Source organism: Engraulis encrasicolus, chromosome 2, assembly GCF_034702125.1.
Source record: "Engraulis encrasicolus isolate BLACKSEA-1 chromosome 2, IST_EnEncr_1.0, whole genome shotgun sequence".
In the NCBI taxonomy this organism is placed as follows: domain Eukaryota; kingdom Metazoa; phylum Chordata; class Actinopteri; order Clupeiformes; family Engraulidae; genus Engraulis; species Engraulis encrasicolus.
Genome location: NC_085858.1, coordinates 17,432,252 through 17,448,723, shown reverse-complemented (window position 1 = coordinate 17,448,723; position 16,472 = coordinate 17,432,252). Strand labels below are relative to the sequence as shown.

The 16,472-nt window shown below is 46.0% G+C and overlaps 1 protein-coding gene across 2 annotated transcripts in view; it reads right to left on the bottom strand.

The window, feature by feature from the left end:
- The window catches only part of atad5a (ATPase family AAA domain containing 5a), a 32,444-nt gene extending 16,194 nt beyond the window's left edge, over positions 1–16,250 (bottom strand). Inside the window, exons 1-15 of one of the 2 annotated variants that reach the window (XM_063223497.1) lie at positions 16,177–16,250; positions 15,495–15,566; positions 13,127–15,312; positions 12,953–13,028; positions 12,674–12,838; positions 12,260–12,407; positions 12,069–12,153; positions 11,702–11,883; positions 11,287–11,438; positions 10,846–10,999; positions 9,720–10,085; positions 9,003–9,099; positions 8,584–8,666; positions 7,242–7,372; positions 6,812–6,998 (exon numbers count right to left, since the gene is read on the bottom strand). In XM_063223497.1, coding sequence (XP_063079567.1) covers positions 6,812–6,998; positions 7,242–7,372; positions 8,584–8,666; positions 9,003–9,099; positions 9,720–10,085; positions 10,846–10,999; positions 11,287–11,438; positions 11,702–11,883; positions 12,069–12,153; positions 12,260–12,407; positions 12,674–12,838; positions 12,953–13,028; positions 13,127–15,312; positions 15,495–15,545 — 4,063 coding nt within the window. In that variant the 5' untranslated portion in view covers positions 15,546–15,566; positions 16,177–16,250. Of the gene's footprint in view, positions 1–6,811; positions 6,999–7,241; positions 7,373–8,583; positions 8,667–9,002; positions 9,100–9,719; positions 10,086–10,845; positions 11,000–11,286; positions 11,439–11,701; positions 11,884–12,068; positions 12,154–12,259; positions 12,408–12,673; positions 12,839–12,952; positions 13,029–13,126; positions 15,313–15,494; positions 15,567–15,831 lie in introns of both variants that reach the window. The other variant, XM_063223489.1, reaches the window with a different exon arrangement.
- Positions 16,251–16,472: the final 222 nt, after the last annotated feature.

The window sequence follows — 16,472 nt, the reverse complement described above, 5'->3', positions numbered from 1 at the left end:
GGAGTTACATGGATGATGTAACCAGCCTCTTACAAACAGCTCCATGTAATGCCAGGCTCTTGAAGAGGTTCGAGGAACTCCTTGGATGGGCCAGGATGCACATCAAACCATCAAAGTCCCGCAGTCTCTCGATTAGGAAAGGGGCCAGAAACGACCTCATCTCCTTCGCAGTAAACGGGGAAAGGATCCCACTCCTGGCTGAACAACCAGTCCGAAGCTTGGGAAGGCAGTACACGGCCGACCTGTCTGACACCCACATGCCTGCCACCATCATGCAGCAGCTCACGGACGGACTTGGGAGGATTGATAAGTGCTACCTGCCAGGCAAGCTCAATGCACAAAGAGATTGTGGGCAGGACGCAATCTGGGAGAGCCGGCATGGGGTGGGGAGAAGCCCCCAAGTTCTGGTCTAAAGCCACAAAAAAGGAGAGGAAACAACTAGTGATCGAAGAGGTGGTTAGGAGCGAAGAAGATCAGTACAAGATCAAAGCACTCAGTCAGTCGCAGCAAGGCCAATGGACAACCTGGGAAGGAGTGGTCAACAGGACCATCAAGTGGCCCGATATTTGGAAGATGCCTCAAGCAAGGCTTAGCTTTCTTATTAGGGCCACTAATGATACTCTTCCCAGCCCAAGTAATCTGAGCCAGTGGTATGGCTCAGATAAAAGTTGCCACCTTTGCAACGCCCCAAACCCAAGTTTGCAGCACATCCTGTCCAGTTGCAAGACAGCGCTGGCCCAGGGTAGATATAGGTGTCGGCATGACCAGGTCTTGCGAAAACTGGCAGAGATCCTCGAGGCACGGAGGCTTGAAGCTGCCAAAGACCATCCATCGAAGTCACGGACCCTGATCCACTTCGTACAACATCGGCCAAAGACCTGCACTGCTAACACCGTGATGCAACTGGAATCTGAAGGTGGACCTTGAACAGCAGCTCAAGTTTCCACCGGAGATAACTACCACCTCGCTCAGACCAGACGTTATCCTTTGGTCCCCTGCAGCCAAAACAGTGCTCATGGCAGAGCTCACAGTCCCTTGGGAGAGTGGTATGGAAGCAGCCTTCGAAAGGAAGAAGGAGAAGTACACAGAGCTGGTAGCCGAGTGCCGAGAGGCTGGTTGGACAGCCAACATCTTTCCTGTGGAGGTGGGCTGCAGGGGGTTTATCAGAACTTCCATCCAGCGCTTTATCAGGAGGATGGGGGTCACCGGCCCAAGGCTGAAGAGGGCAACCAAGGAATTGGCAGAAGAAGCTGAAAGAGCCAGCTTCTGGCTATGGCTGAGAAGGAGGGACAGGTCATGGGGGAAAGAGGGGTCCTAAGGGTAGCTGCAGGGGGCGGCAGGGAGACGTCCCTGCCGTTGCTCCACCACCCTGAGATGTTTCGGGATTAATGGAGCGAAACATCAAATGAGGGGTGGCTCCCGGCTGACGACCCTGCATCTACCTTACTGGTACCGGCGGAGGTGCGTCAGGCGGAAACGCCATGCAGGTACCCGTACCTGTGCTATCATCAATACAAACAGGTGCGCTGTATACTGAACAAACAAAGCCTTGTGTACCATTCAAACACACTGTCCGCCACACAAGCTACTTGGATTAAAGTATGCACATCCATCCAAGCATATCCCATCCGGCTGACGCCAGGTGCATGACAAAGGCGTATCTGACAATACGAAAGTACATTCTACGCTTGTAACAAGATCACAGCAAGGGGCTCAGCTGTGGCCAAACGGTAGGGCACTCATCTACCATGCGGTTGACCCGGGTTAGATTCTCGGCCCGCGTCCTTTGTCTGCCCTTCCCTGTCTTTCTCTCCCCACTCACTCTCTCCAGTCACCACCTTCATTGTCCTATCATAAATAAAGTCAAAAAGACCGAAAAATATCTTTAAGACCACAGCCAGGACTGGTATTACCATACTAAAGTAAAATAAAACAGGAGAGATGTCAATACACTTCTCACAACAAGTGATTGCTGTTGTACACACCCAGCACACCACCTATTCACACTCTTGCCTTCAGGAAAAAGGTACCGCAGTATCCCAAGCAACACCACACGCTCTAGGGACAGTACCTACCCACAAGCCACAAGCCACTTAAATATGCACTAGCACTTTACAGCTACTCCACTACCTGGTCTTCCTACCTCCTTTGTTTAAGGTACTTAGCACAATGCTACTACTAATTCTGTACATACCATGCAATATTCCATTGCACTTTTGAATGTCTCCAATGTTTTTGTATGTCATTTCCTGTTTATTCATTTACAGTCAATCCTGAAAGTATTCACAGCGCTTCACTTTTTTCATATTTTATTATCTTACAGCCTTATTCTAAATGCTACAAATGAATCTCTGTTTTCAAAATTCTACACAAATTATTCCATTATGACCATGTGAAACACAAGTTGTCTTGACAGTTTTTAAAATTTATAAAAATAAAAATCATATTTACAAAAGTATTCACAGCTTTTGCTTAATACTTTGTAGAACCACCTTTGGCAGCAACTACATAGGTCATCGGTGTGTGTTTCAACCTTTCAGTACATTGAAATTGTACTGAAATTGTGCAAAGAAAAAGAAACCACAAAAAAGGCAAGCAAGTGTGAGGGACAAACAGGAAGCTTTGATAGCTGGACCTGAGAGAGAGAGAGAGAGAGAGAAATAGTTGGGAGGGTGGGGCATGGTGGCATCATTTATGACATGCAAATATCCTGCGGAGATAACAAAGCTGCTTGTATTGTGAAGCCAGTTCATCATTCAAGCAGCCATGAAGACACGACGCCACTTAACAGACGAGCAGCGTCATATCGCAATAGCTCGCCTTCAGATCGGTGGCAAGCAGTCAGACGTTGCTCACGAACTTGGTGTGTCTCAAAGTGTCATCAGCAGATTTGCATCAAGATACAGAACTACTGGCAAAGTTTGTGACAGACCCCGGAGTGGAGCGCCACGAAACACAGACAACACCGATGACAAGTTCCTAAGGATCTGTGCACTCAGACATCGCTCTGTAACTGCCACACAGCTTCAGGCTTGTTTAAGAGACGTGAGGGGCACAATTGTTTCCAGACAAACTATTCGCAGCAGACTACACAGCTTTGGCTTGCATGCCAGACGACCATTGCGGGTGACACCACTGACACAGAAACACCGCAGCGAACGCTTGAAGTGGGCTCAAGAACATGTGACCTGGACACCGCAGCAGTGGTCTACTGTCCTGTTCACTGACGAGAGTCTGATCACCTTGCACAGAAATGATGGTCGCCAGCGTTGCTGGAGAAGAAAAGGTGAGCGGTATGCCGAGGTCAACATGGTCCCCAAGGTTCCCTTTGGTGAAAGAGGTGTAACCCTCTGGGCAGGCATTTCCACTCAGCGGAAAACAAATTTGGTTATTCTAGATGGCTCAGTCACTGCACGTTCTTACATCAGGGACATTATCGATCCAATCATCATCCCTCAATTCCGACAGCACACACCCAACTTTCTGTTCATGGATGATAATAATCCAGCACATCGTGCCAAAACGGTTACAGCTCGACTTCAGGAAGCCGGAGTGCCTCACATGCTGTGGCCAGCAAAGTCGCCTGACCTGAACCCCATAGAGCACGTCTGGGACCAGCTGAAGAGGAGACTGGATGATCGGACCCCACGCCCATGTGACCTGGCAGAGCTGCGTGCAGCACTTGTGGAAGAGTGGAATGCATGGCCTCAGAACAACATTGTGTCGCTAGTGATGAGCATGCAACGTCGCTGTCAAGCAGTCATTGATGCAAAGGGTGGGAACACCCGCTACTGACACTGTCATTTTTTTGTTATTTAAAGGATTCAAGCATGGGGAAGTCCCCACAGAGTAAAACATTCTACGTGTAAGATTTCTGGAATAGATCACGGTATGTATCTGCTCTGTACTGTCACAAGACTAGACCAGTAACACAACAGCAAAGGATGAAGCAATGGACAATCCCGACTAGCCACACTGAACTCCACATGCACCAAAGAAGCTCAATGCAGGGATACTGAGGAAGGGAAATGGTTAAATAGATTTGTCTCCTATATCACTTCAGACCTTGCCATAAAATTACTACAACAGCAACAATATATTATTAACTCCGCCAGCAGGTAATATTTTGGTCAAGTTTGTTTGTTTGCTATATTTATATATAGTTTGACGACACTAGCCATATTCATCACCCGTTAGAAAATTGCAGAGACAGGAGGACTTAGACCAGTTTTATACATGCTGCAATGAGAACTCTAAAACTCCCACTTCAACCAGTTTTTCTAAACAGTAATGATATTGTGACAGTAGAAGAGGACAAGTACTCTGGCACAATCATGGCTCACATGGAAGGCAAATATTCTTGTGAGATACCCAGGACACAACAGAGACACAGCAATGACTGTGTAGCCTTGAGGTTTATACATTGATTATTAGATTGTTTTTATCCAACGGTCTTGCACTTATTGCACTTATGCTTCTCATTGAAATTGTGCTGTCTATTGCCAAATTTGACCTTTTCATGAATATTTACAAAGTTATTTACTAGTATGATCAAAGTACAATACGTTTTGCAGCTAAAAATGCCTATTTCTGGAAATTGCGGACCATGGAGAAGATCCCCCTTTTCATGTATGAAAAGTGCAATTTTCTCTGTCACGTTGAATACTTAAAATTTCACATGTATTAATGGGCAGCATGAATTCTGGCAATAAACTACTAAAAATATTACACAGTAGATCAGAATGGAACTTTAAACTTTTTTTAAGACTTGTCTTTTCTTTGTGTATTGTGCTAGTCAGTATGTCCAAGTTTTGTTCTGTGGCTCTTGAAAGCAACACTAATTCCTCGCAGGGAAATAAAGGACTCACTCACTCACCCACTCACCCACCCACTCACCCACCCACTCACTCACTCACTCACTCACTCACTCACTCACTCACTCACTCACTCACTCACTCACTCACTCACTCACTCACTCACTCACTCACTCACTCACTCACTCACTCACATTGAACGCATTGTTTTTAACTTTTCACAGTGTGCATTTGTATGAAGAACAGCTTGAGCCGATTTAGTCATTTACAGTTATTCATTATGTAGTAGGGCTGCAAATTATCGATTAATTCATTAATCATTAGTCGATAGTGTTATCGATCAACTTTCGATTAATTGGTAAGCTGTGTTTTTTCACCTGAATTTCATAGGGACTTTTAAAATATCAGCTAAATATTTAAAAAATTGAGCTCAAAAGTATATATATTGTTATATTAAATTATATTATGAGAATTCTATTATGATCATTAAGCCCATATTGTATTTTATTGTATTATGTTATATTATATATTCCTCAAGTAATTAAGCATTAGGAAAAGAAAGCAGACATGTTTTCTATTCCTCTTTCGAGAGAATCTACTAGACTAATGATTGAACTGGGCTTGCCCCAGGGCAGAATCCGGACATGATGTTTAGTTTATTTTAGTTTGTGAGTGTGTGTTTGTGTGTGCGTGTTCTCGTTATTTCCTCTTCATTAAAAAAAAGAAAAAAGTAATATATAAAAAAACTAACCCCTCTTTGTAATTGCACTTGTTGTTCTGTATATCTCCTGTGCACTTTGTATTTGCTTGTGATGTTGGCTTGATTAATGTCCTCTTCTGAAAGTCGCTTTGGTTATAAAGCGTCTGCCACATGCAATGTAATGTAATGTAATATGACAGACAACGTTGAGTGAAACGTGATCAGACTCAGGACTTGTCTGCATATAGGTGTGTCAGCCAGCATGATCAACCACAAGCATTTTAATTTTATACGCTTCAAAATAAAGAAATTCTGTATTTTGGGTAGTGTGTTGTTGTCCATAATGGATAGTAATGTCAACAAAGTTAGTTTCTGAACAAAAAAAAGCTATTTTCTGTGTCTGAAAGGAGAGCTAATAAGCTAACAGGCTCCACTGAGAATGAATGGAGCTAAGACGACAACACTTACAGCAAACATTCACCTGAAATTGAACAGATGGTGCTCCTCTTCATGCATGGTCATAAATTACCATGCCCAGTTCAGCTAATACTAGTCTGACAGGGTGTTAGTGATTTAAAATTACAGCTCACAATTTGAAATGACTATGTTTGTGATTTCGCTAGTTAGCACGCTAAGCTAACCTAGCAAGCTTAACCCTACAGTAAAATGCTGCTTGCAGTGACATTTGCCTGTCTTGAAAGATCGTTTTCCTCATAATTCAAACAGTAACAACTTACACCACTGGGCTTGGCATAATCACAGATTCAAGTACAAATCTCCAAAAGACCCACAGGAACACAAGAAGTTGAAATGACGATTCAATAGATAAAATCTGCGCACCATGGATTTGAATAGGACTAGAACTAGAACTACTCAACAGTCTCTAGCGCCCTCTAGCGATTAATACATTTTAATCGAGCAACCTCTTGCTCGACAATTAATCTTAAGTCGATTTCATTTGCATCCCTATTATGCCGCCATATACAATGTCTTTGTCATTATGTAGTGACATCAAAGGGAACGTTCACATTAGTCATTTCATTTGAAACCAAATAGGAAAAGCACTCATGTTAGTAAAAATCAATCTCCCCATCTCCCTAGCCCTAACTTCTGATTAGTGATAGTAATCGCAGTGGTCACATATAGCACTCCACTTTGTGTGCCAATCAGCTGACTCGCGCTTATCATGGCTCAACCACCACTCAACAACCCTCCCAAATTCTCCCATGCATTTTTTAAATGTGAAACTAGAATCATCAGACATTCCAAGCAAGTTCGACTCCACAGCTACACTTACGGGGAGAGGAGCCTGGTCTGGTGCCGCTGCCTCCGCTTCCTCCAGCGCTGCCGGAGAAGTTGCTGAAAAAGGTGGGTTTGAGGGCGTTGGCTCCCTGGATGTCCACCTGGTGTGACTGCGTGGCCTCCTTCAGCTGGGACAGGATCTGCCGCCCGCTGCGCTGAGACGAGCAGTTCACCTCAAACACCTGGAGGGATGGGGAGACCAGACCACATAACATTCAACACCAACTCTATACTACCTCTCAACATGGAACACCGGTTCATCATTACATAGTACACTGAACACACACTCAACATTAAACACAACCTTTATTACTACGCACACGCTCAACACGAAACACACACTAATCAGCCTAGAGTTGATGTTGATGAAAAAGACACCGTGCTCATTCTGGTTGCTAGTTCATATTGTTTGGGATGGTACAGACCTTGAAGCCCAGTTCCTGGGCGCAGGCGTAGACAGCGGCTGTCTTGCCCACTCCAGTGGGGCCGGTGATGAGCAGGGTGTTACACAGCAGGTCCTCCTCCACGCCCTCTCCACACTCACTCATCCACGACTCTACACACACACACACACACACACACACGCACACGCACACGCACACGCACACACACACGCACACGCACACGCACACACACACGCACACACACACACACAAAAGGCTTATATCTTATCTTAAGAGCTGATATGTGATGAAGTTGGACAAGGAAAGGGGAATAAAAATAGACCACTCCATCGTGGTGTAGTCACGGAGAACCTGCTCAACTGAAAACAGCGGCTGAAGATACCACTTGCGAAAAGCGTGGCTAGGAAATGGACCATGTCATCTTTTTTCCTACCACTCTGTCTCTCACTCTTTCCCAGCTACCTCATGCTCTCAGACAAACACACACACACACGTACACACACACGTACACACACACGTGTACACACGTACACACACACGTGTACACACACACACACACACACACACACACACACACACACACACACACACACACACACACACACACACACACACACACACACACACACACACACACACACACACACACACACACACACACACGCACACGCACACGCACACGCACACACGAGAAAGGCTTATATCTGAACAAACTTTTAAAGAGGCACTGTGTAGGATGGTGGCTTGCCAGAGTGGGTATTGCAACTATGCTGCTCATTGAAACTGTGCCAAATTTGATTTTTTCATGTTTTTTTTACTAAATAATGAACTAACATTTACTGGTATGACCAAAAGTACATTAAGTTTTGCAGATAAAAATGTCTATTTCTGGGAATTCAATATGGCGGACAATGGAGAAGATCCCCCTTTTCATGTATGATAAGAGTCATTTTCCCAGTCATAATGAATAATTTGATGCTGGTGGTAAGTTTTCATGAAAAGGTAACATTTGTGAAGGTGCAGCATCTGGAAATAAACTACTAAAAATATTACACAGTGCACCTTTAAAGACAAAAGTTGTATTGAACAATCTTATGTAGGAAAATGAGAACTCCTGCATACTACCATGACAAGATTTACTTCCCAGCAATAAACAAACAAAACTTTGCTTTTACAATGCTGTGCAGTACGCAGGAGTAATTTCCCACAATCCTGACTGCTCAATGCACTCATAAAAACATGCTGTCATTAATTCATCTGCACGCTACCAGACACATTTATGGCATCATGCTTGTACATGTGCATAGATATCACACGGCTTCTGTAGATACACAGACCATATCCTCAGCATAAGAGTTCTTACCATTGCAGTCCTCTACTGATTTCCTCTCCTGTTGTTTCTTCCTCTCCTCGTGGTCGGCCCTCAGCTTCCATTCTCTCAGCCAGCTAATGAGAGACACAACACCAACACCATTTTAACAAGAAACGCTCAAAACACAGTGGTATAAAACAATTGGGCACCCCTATGAGATCTTATCATGACTTGTTGTAATTTCAGAAGAATGCAAAACATGTTAAAAGTGAAGATGCCGTTTCAAAAGTGCAAACAAAAAAATAAACCGATGTAATGATTTTCCAAAGAGGTGCCCAAACTTTTCCACTTGATGGTATGCTTACAACCAGTAAGATATGAATGTGATTGTATATGGGCAAACACACAAACAGAGGTGCTAACTTACAGTACGTGTCAGTCACAAAGCCAGTGGTGTGGTGTGGGCGTACCTGTGCAGCCGCCTGACAGAGAGCATGTTGCCGACCACGTCACTCGAGTGCTGAGGCTGATACTTCTCTGTCCACATGACGTCCTCCCTGGCCACATCTAGAACACACACACACAATTATGCCATATACTAGTGTTCACATAGATTAATGTTTCGCAAAGGGGGATCTACAACCCCCCCGGGGGGCCTTAGGGAGCCCTTGGAGAGCCTTGAGAAGGTTAGGTTGATAAGTGGAAGTTGGGCCACATTGGTTTACTTTAGTCTGGCTTATGATGAGGTCAAGGGGGCGCTGGCAGGCTTGTAATGAGGTCAAGGGGACATTTGTTCAAAAAAGGTGGAGAACCACTGACATGCATACATAGACACTCTCTACTTGCTTTCTTGTCTCTTGCTCCAGAAGTAGCTTGGTGGTGTTTGCCATTATTGTAGCTTGCTTACTCCCCACAGAGAACGTGTCAAGAGGGTCCTGTAGCTATATTTTGAACATGGTTATACTAGGACACGGTTTGAAAACAATATTTGGTGCCTACACCTCATGTTGAACTGCTGCAAAAAAAGTATGAAAAAAAAAACCTGTGACACACTGGGAGCACAGCACAGAGAAGCCATGCACACTTATAAAACTGATCTAAAATATAATATAATCCTAAATACTGTGTACATAGTATCACTATGATTTCTCCAACCTCTATTTAAGACTGCCTTTCCATCCACTCACCCTCTGTGCTCGTGTGCTCCGAGGACAACAGACTGTCCACCACAGCCCCATTAGCCTTCTGTGGGGCAGCAGGGGTGGATGCCACAGCTGGTTTGGTCTCCTCTGCCGCTGGCGCCTCCACCTCTTCCTCCTGCTGTTGTCTGCGTGCTGCCCGCCCTCGCCCCCCTCTGCCCCTCCTGGGTGGCCCTGGGGCCTCCCCTGGGCTCGTGCTGGAGGTGGTCCCGGTCTCTTTCCGGCTGGCCCGTTGTCTCTTGGCTCCCTTCTCTGTAGCAGCATCCTGCTCCTCGTCCTCTTCGCGCTTCCTCTTGCCCACCAATGGCTGCAGGTCCTTCACCTCACCTGTCGCCTTGGACACACTATCACCCTCTGCAAACAAACACATAGAAGGAGAATTCATCTGTGATTGGGTTCAAATACTCCAACATTTTAAGAAATCTGCTAAGCCTTAATCTGTAATTAATCTTACCAACATTTGCCCAAGTCCTACATTTTGTACTATACCAACTTTTTGTACTATATGATAATATACTATGTATATACTTTTACCTTCCTAGTGGTGTATATTTGTTTCATTATGTTGTTTTTATTTTTATTTATTTCATTCTATATATGCAGAGCTGATGACCCTTTCTTCATTTCATATAAAATGTATGACAAATAAAAACACTAGACTTTCAGTTACTGGAATGTGCATCAGCTGTGCATTTGCTGCCCCCTATTGGTCAACGTTAGTCAGTCAGTCTCACCACTAGCGTCACCATGTCAATGTATGGGTCATGTTCTCACCCAAAATTCGTATAAGAGAGAAAGATATATTAAAACCCGCCCATCCAATGCAAAGTGTGCTCAAAATTTGGTCCCCTGAGGGGGCGTTGTCCCTCCTTCTTCTCTTTTTGTGGTGTTTGCACGTGACGTGCGCTACCGCCATCTACAGCGCTAAGGGGACTCCATTTATACTCAACCTCAAGACTCCGAAGGTCTCCTAATCGAAGGTCTCTTAAAGGGGCCTTCACCCGACGTAAAGTGGACACCGGAAAATAACCCGCCTGATTTATCTCTCTCTCATATACGATTCTCTGTTCTCACCTGTAGGGTAACCATGTCAGTGTATGGGCCATGTTCTCACCTGTAGCGGTAGGCTTGAGGAGGTGCTCAGCGCGCCTCTTGAGCAGCTGTGTGAGGAGGCGCTGGGAGGGGAATGAGGGGTTGGCTGCAGTGATCTCCTCCAGGAGCCAGCGCTGCACCTCCTCAGATAGCTCCTCCCTCCAGCCAGACACGACCTGATGGGGTTAACAAGGCCAGAGATGACACTCAAAGATTATTACTATACAGTCATTGACAATTGCCAATAATAAAAATGCCCTTTATTGCAAATGGTAACGACTAATCCTTTAAATCCTTGTAATGATTTGTAGATTAACGTGCAAAACAAAAACACTTGGTTTCCTGGTATAATGCTATATGTGCATGAAATTTGACAACAAAAAGCTAGAAAACATAAAAAACCCACTAAATATCAACATTTTTCTTGACATGTTTGTGTCCTACAGTAAATACGCCAACTCACCTGGTCTCTGCAGCTCCTCCGAGCAGGCATGATGCTGAGGCTTAGTTTCCCCACTACAGGCTGAGGAGGGCTGGATACCATAGCCACCATCGCCTCCTTCAAACAGCTCAGCTGTGGACACTCAGGCCAGGGCAGACTCCACAGGGGACATTCTGAGGACACACATGGACATGACTAAATACAAGTCTCACACTCACACTCTCTCTCACACACACACACACACACACACACACACACACACACACACACACACACACACACACACACACACACACACACACACACGCACACGCACACGCACACGCACACTTGTCTATTCAAGTGTCAATCCTGGATTCACTGTTAAAAACACTGCCAAGCTTGAGTTCCAAAACGAAACAAAAAATCCAAAAGAAAGAAAGTGTTTTGGTCTCACCCTCTGGTCTCTGCAGCACATGTACAACACCCTGGAAGGAGGTGCAGGAGAGCGTGTATGCCTCTCTGGTGGCTGCCGTCTTGGCGATCTGCTTCTTGAAGGACTCAGGCAGCCCGCTCTTCAGGAACTCCCTCCGTGCACGGAACTTCTCGTCATCCTGAGACGCGTCCGAGGCGTCATGGCTGCAAACATAACACACAGTTTTAAGTCATGATGTCATAACTGTTCTGAAATAAAAAATAACTTAAATGATTTCCATAATTAGGTTCAGGCAATAGCAGCAGAAAAGGGTGGATACATATGAATTTCAGATTTGCTTTTGACAAGAGCATGGTTCATTTCATTTTAGTCATCTGTGTGTACTTACCTGCTCTCATCAAATATTGAGGTAATTGACTGCCTCTGGGGTTTCTTGCCCAGGAAGACAGGGGCCACTTTATTCCCCGGCCCCGCTAGAAATAAAAAAAAATAATAATCCCATTACAGTTCTGTTCTGAAAAGGAGCTATGGACAACATGTTTTTGTTTGCTATAAAAGAGCAGGATGTGCAGTTCTTACCTGCTGCCGTTTTGGCGACCTTGGTGGAAGGAGCATTCTTCCCCAGAACGTCATTCAAGCTGCGCACCTGCTTCTTAGTTTTGGTTTTGGGCTCCTCCGCTTTGTTGGGGGATGTGCTCTCATCCTCATCCAAACATATTACAGAGTCCTACAAGACAGAATGCACCACTATTAAAAAAGGCTCTCTCGCACCACAAACACGTTTCCAATATCATCTGGATATTTACAGCGTCTAACTGGGTCTAATTAAATCCATGAAGACATCCTGTCCAACCTGCTAGCTACAGATTCTCAGAACAAGTCAACCATCCAAATAAACAAAATAACACGAAGAGTGAATGTACTGTGCAGGTTTTAGGTCATCATTTTGAACCATGTAACATGCATTTTCCAAGACTTAAATAGACAAGCTACCTCAGGTTCACAGTAGTTCTTCTTGGCTATGTCCTGACAGCGTGATGATCGGCGTGGCGGTGGTGATGTCGCTGCCTTCTCCTCTGTGGCCACAGCTCGTTTGCTCTGCTGACGAGCTTTGGCCTTCTGCACCAGCTTCTGGGCCTTCTTCCTTTTCTTAACACCCTGAGCAAGCACAGTGGACACAATGTTCACAGCCTTCCATATACTGTATACATTAATGCATATTAAGGGTTTGTACATGGCTTATTCATCTTTTATTATCCAAATAATACCTACCTCCTTTGCCAGAGGGCTCAAGATCTCAAATTCACTCGTCTCTCCTGGGCTTGTAAACACTCGTGTAAACTTCATTCTAAGTAAACAAAATTACATCATTATTTACTGCAATAACCTGAAAACAAAACATTATGAACAATGTTTCATCAAAATTAGCAGGGGAAAAGTAGTCACCTAATGGGGCTTCCCTTGTCATCTGGAGGTGCAAGCATGTGGGACTTGAAGACCCCTCGCTTGGAGTAGCGTGTTCTGGGTGTGCAGGGCACACCAGAGGGATCTTGTGCTTCACTGGAGTTCACTGCGTTGTTGAACTCTGACTCCGAGATGACGGTAAGCTGAGAAGCTGGGGGACTCTGCTTCTTTGAACATTCTCGAGTGGACCTCCTCCTGGTCTCAGAGGCTGTGGTTTGGTCCCCACTGGGCTGGTTGTCCTCACCTTCCTCCTTCACCACAGCAGGAGCCTCAGACTCTGCAGGGGGAACGACGACAGCGGTGCTCTCCGCAGGGGTGGCGACTGCCGTGGTGGGCTCCTCAGGAACATTTTCCTTCTGGTCCTTTTTCGCTCTCCCACGCTTTCTTTTAGCAGCCACTTGTTGAGTAGCAACTTTTGGCTCTACCACCGCCTTGGAATCGGTCTCCTCCTCAGCCTCAGCAAATGCTTTCTTCCTCTTCGACTTGGCCTTACCACCAGCCACTTGCTGAGTAGCACCTTTTGGCCCTATCGCCGCCTTGGTGTCGTCGCCATCCTCCTCCTCCCCAGCCCCACCTCCACCCCCTCCTTTCTTCCTCTTCGACTTGGCCTTACCCCCAGCCACTTGTTGAGTAGCACCTTTTGGCCCTTCTGCTGCCTTCGTGTCGTCGTCATCCTCCTCCCCAGCCCCTCCTTTCTTCCTCTTCGACTTTGCGTTCGCCTTCACCCCGGTCTTCTCGTTCTCCTCCTCTTTCTTCTCCCCCTCTTCTTTCTCACCATCTGTTGGAGCGGCACTCTCTGCTGGCTGCTGCTTCTGTTTTCCTGCCTTGGCAGGTTTGCCCTTGGCTGCGTCCACGCCCGCCTGCTTGAAGGCGTTCATGAACTGCTTCCTCTCAGCCTGGCTGCACTTGGGCGCAGAGGACTCCAGAACAGCCAGCTCTAGGTCCTCCTCCTGAAGAACCACGTTGGACTTCCTCGGGGGTGCCTGGAGTGGTGGTGGCGGCTGCTCTGAGCTTGCCTGGGGCTGGGGAGGGGTCACAGGCTTGTCTTTTGTCTTCCGACAGGTGGTAAAGATGGAGGCCACTTTTTGACCCAAGGCCTTGGAGATATCCTGGTCAGGGGAGATGGGGTGGATTTCCGCCAGGACGGTGAGGGTGCGGGGAGACACCTGAGTGGGTGGCTGGTCCTCTGAAAGTTTGGCAACACTCAGACGGTCAGTGTCTTGGTCAAGAGCCTGAGGACTTAGCCTGCTCTCAGCAGCGTCTGTACTCTCCATTAACTCCTGCCCATCCTGCCTTTGCTGTCGTTCTGCCCCCTTGGGACTGTGATTCTTCAAGAAGTCCGAAAAGGAGACGGTGACAGTGCTGAGGTTCAGCTGAGTCTCTTCGCTTTCCTCCATCTCTGGAACAGCATCTGACGGCGGCTCAGGCTGTGGCTGCTGTTGCTCAGAGCCCTCCTGCATCCCTGTGACATCCTTCTGCACCTGGTTAGTCTTTCCTTTTCTGCCAGCCTTTTTTACAGCCTTAGCTTTCTTCCCCTTCTCCTCGGGCGTGACAGTCCCGAGGGGAACGACACCGTCTAGCATCTCAGAGTCCATCCTCGCAGAGAGGGTTTGATTTTCGGAGGACTCTACCAGAGCTGCAGCTTTCTTAGCGTTAGGAGTCACATTATCCATGGGATTGTTTTTATCCGCCTTCTGTTCTTTTCCCACAGTCTTACATTTGTTGTCAACTGTTGCCACTGTGCTCTCTGTGCCCTCTGCAGGCACAGCAGTGTCAGCTGGCTGGCTTTGTGACTGAACTTTGCTTTCCACCCCCCCCACCTCTTCATCACCAGTCCCAGTGGGGTTCAACGCTAAAGACTTTTTGACAGATCGTCCAGCTTTCTTACCGGGCTTTTTAGATTGGGCCTTGGCTCGTTTACTGACGGTGGGGTCCGAAGTGGCAGCAGAAGCAGGGGCCGTTTCTGGTGGAGGAACCGTATTCTCCTTGGGCTGAGTTTGCGGACTGGTGACTTTTGAAACGGGAGGGGTCTTTTTGAAATAATCCGCAATGTTGTTGGAGCGTGGTGGGGAGAATGGCTTCTCCGCCACTTTGGCCACTGGTGAGAAGTAGTTGGTGATTGTCTTGACTCCTGCTGCATCGCTGTCTTTTCTGCGCTTCTTGGATGGCTAACAGAGAGAATTGCATTACAAACAGTTTCTGTAAACAAACTACCTAAAAAAGTGTATTGTATGCAGACAGACTTTATCTCAACTAGCCAATTCGTTTTCAATAACACTCGCACAAGACATAGAACTAGCCACACACACACATATTCTTCATCGCATTAAGAATAAATAGAGGATGTTACCTGGGTTTCAAAGTCTTCAATGACAGATGACATTGTAATAGCCCCTGCCATTATGGCGCTCCCGGACCTGAGCTGATAATAAGAAAGACGTTGTTTTAAGTTGTGGGGCAAGTGGCATCTGAATGACATGCAGTTAGACATTACTTACAATACAGAGAGTGCTGGCTCTAGGAGAAAAAACCTACACTGTACAGGCTGACACTATCGATGTACAGTACAGTGAACACAGAATGGCTAGTGACACCGAAGAAAACTTAGCTCGTTAACCAAGTAGGCTATGGCATGTTACAGTGACTGCTCAGTGGCCTTCGATTGACAAAAGGTTATTCTTACTTACCTACTGTGTGTGCCGTACAAAGGCGCAGGCGAACCCAAATAAGTCCAATAATATCGAATGACTGCAGGACAGGGTACACATACTATGTATGTGCACTAGAAACCCCCACTCACAAAGATACAGCAAAGAAAAACGACCCGTACCGCCACTAAACCATCTTGTTCGCGAGCTAACTGATAAACAGCTGGCTAATGTTAGTTAGCAGGACAACAACTGACCACACGCCAAATACTTCAACCGTGCCCATGCTTTCCTTTTTTGTATGCGCGTGTCATTCAAAGCCTACATAGTTGTGAAAAGATAGTGTATACAAACTGTGCAGCTGAATTGTTGGTTAAAAAGTACCTAAGTTTAGCTGACCTAGGCAGTCTGCCTTTCTCTTCGAAAAACCCGCGTTGTTGTACATAAGTTCCGCCTTGTGGCAAATGGCGCCAAATGTCATCAACTTTTAGTGAAGCTTCTTTGACCAATCACAAACCGGCAACGTCTGACGCAAGCATTCGCACGAGACGTCAACACATTGGGAATCTGCTGCCATCTGCTGCAAATAAATGGATAATCTATCTATCTATCTATCTATCTATCTATCTATCTATCTATCTATCTATCTATCTATCTATCTATCTATCTATCTATCTATC